Below are 9,488 nucleotides of genomic sequence, written 5' to 3' on the forward strand. Positions count from 1 at the left end.
ATGTGTCTAACATGGCGTTAACCAAATCAGTTAGAGTACAATTCTTTCTTTCGGTCACCCATTTGACTGAGGTGAGTAGGGAGGCGTCCTCTCATGGATTATACCATGTTCCTCACAAAATGAATCAATTTCATTGGAAAAATACTCTCCGCCGCGATCAGACCGAAGTCGCTTGATCTTTTGATCAAGTTGGTTTCTGTTTCAGCTTTATAGACTTAAGAAATTCAACGCCTCATATTTTGATTTCAGGAGATACGCATATCAATATCTAGTAGAATCATCAATCAACATCATGAAATATTTCTTTCTATCTTTTGTCAACATGCCATTCATCTTACAAAGATCTGAATGTATGAGTTCTAGTGGTGCCAAATTTCTTACCTCCGCTGTCGTATGAGACTTGCGAGGTTGGTTAGCTTGAACACACACTTGACACTTAGAACAATTGACAGTATCTCATGATCCTTGGTAACACACATGTGAACTGCTCAAGTTCCTTGACAATAGACTGTATCTCATGAGCCTACTCAAAAACAGAGCGTTCATCGGTCATCTTATAGTCATAGTATTGCTCCATGACATATAGTTAACTGTCCGCATTGGAGACCCCAAACTTAGCCTCGAGTGCATCCCACATGTCCTTACCCGTAGTGATGGACAAATATGAGTCAACAATATTCTCGCTAAGAACACTGACAATAGCACCCCTCAGAGGAGTGTCGGCTTCCTTGAAACCTTTTCTCCTCGAGGGGAGTAAGCAATCGTTCAGGCTTGCCTTTAGTTGCATCAAGGCATCTCATGGTTGCGAGCCAGAGAATTGTTCTAGCACGCCATCTCTTCAAATTCACACCCTCAAACGGAGGTGGCTTCAGAGACGCAGCAAAACCAACTGGGGAAAAAATTCCTATAATAAGGTTTTTGTATAATTGGAAATATAAGCAATTTTGTGCATAAATTAACCAAGAAAAATAGTAGATAAAATATGGATATAAATAAAGGAATCAAACTAGACATGCCATCTAACAGAGAGTAGGACAAAAACAAAACTACAGAAGAAAGTAGTACTATGATGTTAACTAGGAGAATGAGAAGAACACATGGGACAATGGAAGTAGACCCGTTCACGTTGCCGTTGTTGTCGCCCATGTCGTTGTACAGGCTGTTGATGTCCGGGAAGAAGTCCTTGTCGGAGAAGAGCTCGTCCGAGTCCGTGATGAAGATGAAGCCAGTAGTCGCGCAGAGCGCTCCCAAAAAACCTTATCGCCGCTCTCCCGTACATGATCACAAGAGGTGGGATTTCGGAGGCCTACTGTTCCAACTCGCGGTGCATGCCGCAAGATGGGATGGGGGAGATCTTGATCAGCGCAAAGATTCAGAACCAAGTGGTTGTACGCTTTTTGTGTGTGTACTTCTCGAGAGGGGTGACCTCTCTTTTATAGGCACACAGGAGGAGGCGAACGAGCTGCGATGGAAGAGAAACGAACAGACAGAAGACGAGGCAACAATATTCATGTCCACTACAGCATAACGTTTCAGCTTCTGCAACCATTTAAATTGCATTCATGCCTCTCGGCTCGAGGCATTCGCGGAAACCACGTCGCGTCACGTCATGACGGGCGGCAGAGGAGGAGCACGCGTGTAGGAGCTCTCTTGTCATGCTCGTACCACAAGTGGAGCAGCCTTCCTTATAAGGAGGTCCAAAACTCTCTAACTAGCAAGGTGGGACTAAATTTTTATCCTACCCTTTGCCTTACATGAATGGGCCACATGGGCCTTTGGGATTTTTAGGAATTATGGATTATATTATATGGGCTAGGCCTACATTAGACAAAATTCCAACAAAAATCCCCAACGATGTCTAGCTTGAGAAAAAAAGGCAAGGTTTTTTCTTTGCATGTAAGTACCCGGGTTGTGTTCTTGAGATACAAAAAATTATTGTGAGTACTACGAGATTTGATAAAAGTACTTTGACTATGTGAAACCATTCTATGCACACAAGTAGCCAATATGTTGGCCATAATCTTGCAAACAATCTTGGCCACTGAATGCAGTCTAAATTCTTTGACCTTGCATGCCTCCTCCCCTTTAGGCAACAATGAAATATGGTCTAAGTTGAGTAAGTGCCAACATTTTCCCCTCAAGTTGTGTAACCGATTGACTTCCAACAAAAAATCATATTTGATCACCAACCAACATTTTCCGTAGAAAGAGGAGGTAAAACCATCTGGGCCTGGAGCTTTCCCTTTTGGCAATACAAAAACTGTATTCTTTTAGCTCAACCTCTGAAAAAGCCTGCTCCAAAGAGGAGAGGTCATGTCTTGGAATGTCCTCCCTGTTCAAGATAACATTTTCCCCTAAAAATTATACCAATGGCGTACTTTACAATAAGCGCCACCGATATTATGTAACGGTGTTGTGGTATGATGACACGCCTAAAAATTTCTATAATAGGAAGGCTAACTTCGGACAAGCGGATTTTATAACAAAGGCGCCGATATTGTTGTTATAAGCAGCGTGTCGGCTGCAACATCATCGATACTGTTTACCAATATCATCGATATCGTATACCAGCGATGAGTACCGGCAATCTGCAACTTACACGCCGCTAAGGCCTTTTTTCCATGCCGCCAATAACTTTTTTCTCTACTAATGCGCACTTTAGGCCAAGACTTCTCGGGTAGATGTTTGAAAGCCTTGTTCTTTTTTCTGTGAAACTCGGTACAGGGGCAGATGCTCATGCATACGTACATACACTCATCCATATAAACGCACACACATCCTACCCCTATAAGCACCTCTGATAGACTGAGTCCAAAAAACTTATCCAACGGGTCTTGAGATTGACGAAGTCACTACGAACGCCTCGCTATCGACGGGAATGTCGTCTCGGCCTTTTAATGAGACACCAAAGTGTCAAAACTAGGATTTAAACTCTGATGGGCTGGGGGTACCACTGCCCTCCTAATCACCCAGCCACAGGCTAGTTCTCGAAAGCCCCGTTCTACGATTGTCCTACCACTGCTGGCAAGCCAAACACGTTGTGGTTTATGAGTTGTAACAACAATATTATTGCATAATAACGTAATTAAGACTATATGCATTGACTTATGCTGAGGCCAGGGTGATCCCCCTTTTCAAACGAGGAACATATGTTCAGGCCATTCCATTTTTCTTCATTTTCTGTTTTCTCAACATGTTCTGTTCAGTATCCGTTTTATTTCTCATCTTCTTTTTTGTCTGGTGAGGAAGAACCAGAAAATCTAGGACATAACAAATTTATATTATATTCAAACTTTAGGGAACAGAGACTCGGTGGGATAGGTAGACTCAACAAAAGGAGTGGTAAATATATAGTTTGTAGTCCATCAACACAGGGTGTGCACATGGTACAATCTCAGCTCAGCTCTCACGCACATACTTTCTTCTGAAGCAGTAAACACACACAGAAGCCAGCATGACGGAGCTCTTATTCGGTATAAACTCGTATTTAACACGTAGAGACAGACTTCCGCTGCGCGCTTCAGATCAACATGGATCGATGCGCCGAGCGCCAGCGTGGTCTGATCGTCGCTTACCTCACCCTGCATCGAAAGATTCGATTAATACTCTCAAGCTCTTTCGCATTAATTTCACGGCGATGAATAATGTTCGTATGAATGCTTGCATGAGAGTTAGTTACCTGGAGCAGTCGATGGAGGGGCTGATGGTGTAGGGGATGCTGACGCCGCACCTGGAGGGGATGGCGGCGGCGTTGGCGAGGTTCAGATCGTGGAAGCGGGCAGCGATGCCCTTGAGGCAGTTGCAGGCGGTTTGCCGGTCGAAGGTGCTGCGCGCCTGGTTGTGGAGGCTCTTGACGCCGTTGCAGCACTGCGTGGACGGGCCTGCGCCGCCGCGGGCGAAGGGCAGGCACGGCCCCACCGCGGAGTCCACCTGGCCGCAGTTGATGGCCACGGCGGCGCGCGGGGCCGCAGCGAGCATCACCACCAGGGCGACGGCGGCCATGAACACTACCTGAGAGCGGGCCATGATCTTGTAGTTAGCAGTACGTACTCGTGGAGTATGAGTTAGAAGATGGATCCGGTGAAGTTGAGCAAAGTGATTGCGGTGTGTGGAGAATATGGGGAGGAGTGGAGGGGCTTAAATAGGGTTTAGAGGGAGAGCTGGATCATGGATAGATGGGTTTAGGCGGTGGTGCATACATGTGCTGGTTCGTTCGATAGTGGTAATGGCAAATGGAGTCTAGCTAGGAAGGTGGTTGGATGTTAGGGCTACGCAGATGCATCCATGTGTTCAGCTTGCAGCTTATGAACATTACGTGCGTAAATTGACTAGCTCATTCAGTTCGGATAGATAGAGCATATTAGTCATAAGTTAGAGTTTCGGTTTAAAACATAAAGGAGGTGATTCAAGTTTGGAATCAAATTTAATTGACAAACGAAGTGGGTGGGCGGTACAATTGCATTTCTTACACTAAATATACCATCATTAACTTAGATGCATCTACAGGAAAACGTCAAGGTGCCGATGGCCAAAACCTGTGCCGACGACTTTTTAGTGTGCTGACGGCACAAGAAAGTTTGTGCCGACAGCCACCGTCGGAACAGGGGCCTCCGCCGTGACGGCGAGCCAACATCGTTTGGGGTTGCCGTTGGCATAAGCATTTTTTTCAACCCCCTCCACCCCCCCCTCCCCCCCCCCGATCGATATCGCCTTTTTCAGTTGTGGAAAAAATAAAAGAAAATGAGCATAGCAATAAGTACTTTGACATGAAGTTTGAATATCAAATATGCTACCTTGAACAAACAAGATCATCATTACTGTCACATGATGAACACAACACATGCATTCACTTTATCCCTAGTGAGGTAGCAAAAGAAAAGCAAAGCCATAATATGTCTTGAATATATTGTCACTATCTAATCATTAAAATCATGCTACTTCATCTAACACACACACATCAACCCATACACACTCTTTCATAGATGTTGGATCATAACATAAACTTAAAAACTTAAGAACGTGGTACATAATATGCATATATCAATACAGCTCACCATATAATAAGATCAGATCTCGTAAAACAATATCATAAAATAAGGATCCATCACATAGGTATTACATATGTGACCATAATCATGATAAGCAGCTCATATGGCACTAAGAACTATGAAGAACACAAGAGAAATAGATCAAGCTACTGCTACAAACTCGTAGTCCAGAGGTGGGCTACTCCCTCTTTGTCATGGTGATGATGATGAAGACGTTGGAGAAGGCGGAGATACCTCTGGCGGTGATCCGATGGAGTTTCCCCCTCCAATCTTCTCTGCAGCAACCTCCGTTTTCGTGTTTCTCTGTTTGTGCGGTGCTCTCCTACCGGGAACTCTTCGGGGTCATATATATAGTCGTTTTTGGGGCAAAATACGCCGGTTCGCGAAAGAATCAGGGCAAACGGGCGTTCGATGGCTGAAAGAGGGGGGTGGCGCAACCTAACTTCCTGTTCGCGCCACCTGGCCTCTTTTGGCCCATAGGCCTCTCCGGGTGGGCTTTCAGGGCCCATGTTGCTTCTCTCGATGAAAAAGTGACGCTCAAAAAATCTCAGATCAATTTGACTCCGTATAGATCTCTGAAAGTAAAAAATACACAAAACAGGGTTTTCCTGTTCTGCATCGTTATAACCCAATAAAAAGGGATCATTGGTAAATCCCCATAAATCAATGTATACCATGGTATTATCATCATATATGTTGCAAATATGTGAAAATTCAATACGATAAAGGAAAAATGTGCATGTATGCATTTTACATGCATCGGAGGTGCGTGAGGAGCAGCAACAACATGATGAACTCTACGAGCGGCGGCGCTTGGAGGAGATGCAGACGCGGCTACAGAGGCAGGAGGTGGAGCACCAACAGCGGCGGGAGGAGCTGGAGCAGCAACAGCGTTCACGGTGGAGAGAGCAGCGGGGGATCAATGATGAAGGAGCAGCGGAGAGAGCAGGCGGCGCAACAGCGGGCGATCGTCCACCTCTCCATAGAGTCGGTAGGCTAGAGCTCAAGCCGATTTCACATGTCATCCGGAATCGAGGAATAAATAATATTTTACTGCCCGCGAAGTGAACCCGGATTCGCTCTGCTAAAACATTATTCATTCCTCGACCCTGAATAACATGAAAATGAAGCTACAAGAAAATGTTTAGTTTGTCTAAAAAATCCTATCGGGGTCGCTGTTTTGAGGGCGCCGGTGTGGGAGCAGCACCCCAAATAGAGGATGCAGTGTCGGCGCCCCCCATACGGCTGTGCCAGCGCCTCTGCCGGCGTCTATTTAGGAGGCACCGGTGGAGATGCTCTAAAGGCCCTTTCCAACCGGGACAATAGGTCCTTTTTCTACTAGTGACGCTAAAAATCTGTGTTCACCATTAAGAATAAAAATCCACGTCTAGTGGCTACGGCAACTATGAATACTTAGGGCATCTTCAACGGGGTGACGCATTTACTTGTCCGTGAGCGTCTGTTTGGGTCGCCCCGCGGACGCGAAAATTACCATTTTGTCCACGCGTCCGTTTGCGTCTGGGGGCTCCAGCGGGGCGACGCATTTTTTTTACTTGTTTTTTTCCTCTTCTCCATTTAAACATAGTTCCAAACATTACATATTGGAACTTGGTTTTACACAAACTAATACATAATTCGGAACATGGTTTATACAAACTAATACATAGTTTGAACCATGGTTGACACAAATAAAAATATTGTAAAAAAGGAAAGCCAGTAGTGTTGGTTACGTATGTTCGCTGCCAAGAAAGAACATTCTCAGGCACTCCAGTCATCCAAACTGGAAAATCCAGCTGGTGGCGGTACCCGTGTTGATTCTTTCGAGGAAGAACAACCAGAAACCTCCACTACTTACTTTAACTGGCCCGTAGCCATATTCGCTGCAAAGAAAAGAACACTGTAAGTTTTAACTATCGGTGTCCGAGCCGGATTCACCGGTGTGGTAGTGCCTGCAGCAGCCTGTGTCGTCGAACACCTTGACGATCATCTCGCCGTCCCCCTCGTAGAGGAAGGTGAGCTGGCAGCCGGTCTCGAGCGCGAGGTCGCGCGCGAACTTGTCCCACCCCGTGTGCAGGTACATCCTGCCCTGCCCATCGAACAAGACCTCGACAGTCCACTGGCAGAAGTTGCAGCTGGCCTCCCGTAGCTGCAAGTGCGCCAGCTCGACGCCATCGACGAACTCGGCAAACTTTTCCGGGAGTCGCTGATGCCGAGTGGGTCGTCGTCGATGCGAAGTAGGAACTCGAAGCAGCGGTCCTCCTGCGAAGACGAAGCGGGCGCAGGCAACGGCGACCGTGTGGCCGTAGCTGCTCCACCACGGCGGCCCCTGCCCCGGCCCCAAGGGCGCCCAGGCCCGCTGCCTCGACCGCTTCGCCGGCCACCAGGACCCGCCATGGACTTCCTCGCGGGCCTGGTTGCATCGCAGGAAAGCTAGGCGGCGCTACAATGGAGCTTGTGACTAAGCCCACCTGGTACCGGTTTCTTACGAACCGGTATTAAAGGTGCCTCCACCTGGGCACGAAGGAGCCTGCGGGGCTGGAGACCTTTGGTACCAGTTTGTAACACGAACCGGTACTAAAGGCTATTTTGTTAAAAAAAATGTTATCCATTTTTTTTAATTATTTTTCACTCCATCTTTTTTCCTTCAAAATTTGTAGTATTTTGTCTCTAACTACACTTAATCTCTAGTCAAATTACTTACCTGTGGTCAAACTTCCCTGTTGGTCACCCATCCTCCCACTACTTCAGCACTAGCACACTTAACTTCCGAGTTCATTCCCGTCCCGCTTCCAACTGCTTCGAGTTCCTACTTCGATGTTGGTCGATATTGATAGTAGTATCATATCAATCCTATTAACATGTGGGTCGATGTCACACTTATTTATTGTTTAAATTCAAATAATTCTTTTAATAAAGAAAAGCAATGATGTAATAAAAATGTTGAATAAATAAATAAAATATATTTTTTTAATTTGTATTATTTTTATTTTAAATATTTTTTTGCCAAATCTAAAACCTGAAAATTTGAAAATCTTATAATTTGCTAAAAGTAGTAGTAATTTTTATGCAGGATGCGATTATTAATTTTAATTTTTTTAAAAATAAAAATATATAAAATCCTAGATTTATGGAAAAAACAAAAAATCTTCCTCCTTTCATATTTTCATTTGGAATTTTGAGAATCTAAAAATAGGCTAATCTGGTAAACCCAGGTGAATTCGGATGTAACTTTTTCACACGATCATTTTAATATATTATACGCTTTTTCGTGACGTCGTATGCGAAAGTTAATGCCATTTTACCTTGTTCTAAACTTTTTATGCAAAAAAAGTGGAAATTCAAATTTTTTAATTTTTCCAAATGGTAGGTTGCATAACATATAGGAATCTCAAAACATTTTATTTTTCAAAATTTTCTATCATTTTTTTATATTTTTCATAGCTAAAAAAGGCGATCCGGGGGGGGGTGTGGGGGGGGTGGAGGTGCGTGGGGAGCAGGAAAACCTTTAGTACCGGTTCGTGTTTAGCACCGGTTCGTGACATGAACCGGTACTAAAGGTCCCGCTCGAATCGATGCTAAAACTCTAGCCTCTCGAACCGATGCTAATGCAACCTTTAGTCTGGGTTCGTAGGACAACCGGTGCTAATGCTCTTTGAGCCAAAAACCAAAGCCTGGTTTTCTACTAATGCTTAAAACAATCAAATCCCAAGAACGAGGAATTGAAAGTTTGAAGCATAGGAGTTGGGATCTAGGTATACATCAGAGAAGAGACACATAGGATCTACTATGTTAGACTATACTAACCAATGCAGATTCAAACGGTTTGGGATTTTCCGCATGATAAACACACTTACCGTGGGACCAGAAATTCGACCTACGGTAACCGTGGTATATTTGGCTCGGTAGCCAAATCCCTGGCACTACGTACGTGTGCACGTTGAATTCAGATACCAGTGCGCGGTGAGCAATGGCTTCATGCTGGCAGTCCAGTCCAACCATTTTGCTCGGTTCAAACGAAGTCGATCTATCCGTATTGTTGAAGACATGCGGCGGCATACGTACGAGCATGCATGTGCAACCAAGCTCTCGCTAGCTCCAGCTTTGCTCGTCGTTTTGTCTGTACTAGCTATGGCGAAGTTTAGCCGTGACGTAGGTAACTACATATGATGTAATAGGTGGGATGGATAAATGGATATACGTGCTGTTCGCCAAGCTCGGGTTCTCTTTGAAGAATGCGAACTGATCTCCTGATCGGGTACCCCTGGTGGCAAGCGACACCTACCCACCGATCCATCAGCGTTCGATCTTAATTAGTGCCCAAAATGAACGGCGATCAGATTTTTTTTAAAAAAAAAAAACAAAACGACGAGCAGCCTTCCTGCCTCCTCCCCTTCGTCCGCATCCCTCCCGCCGCTAGAGGACCCGCCAGGTGAAACCCTG

General features: G+C 45.2%; 1 protein-coding gene across 1 annotated transcript; it reads right to left on the reverse strand.

Annotated features, from left to right (window-relative positions):
- Positions 1-3,675: 3,675 nt before the first annotated feature.
- Positions 3,676-4,026, reverse strand: LOC124657829 (non-specific lipid-transfer protein 1-like). Its single transcript, XM_047196323.1, has one exon. The coding sequence runs from the start codon at positions 4,024-4,026 to the stop codon at positions 3,676-3,678; it is 351 nt and encodes a 116-aa protein (XP_047052279.1).
- Positions 4,027-9,488: the final 5,462 nt, after the last annotated feature.

This window comes from Lolium rigidum, chromosome 5, assembly GCF_022539505.1.
Source record: "Lolium rigidum isolate FL_2022 chromosome 5, APGP_CSIRO_Lrig_0.1, whole genome shotgun sequence".
NCBI classification, from domain to species: Eukaryota; Viridiplantae; Streptophyta; class Magnoliopsida; order Poales; family Poaceae; genus Lolium; species Lolium rigidum.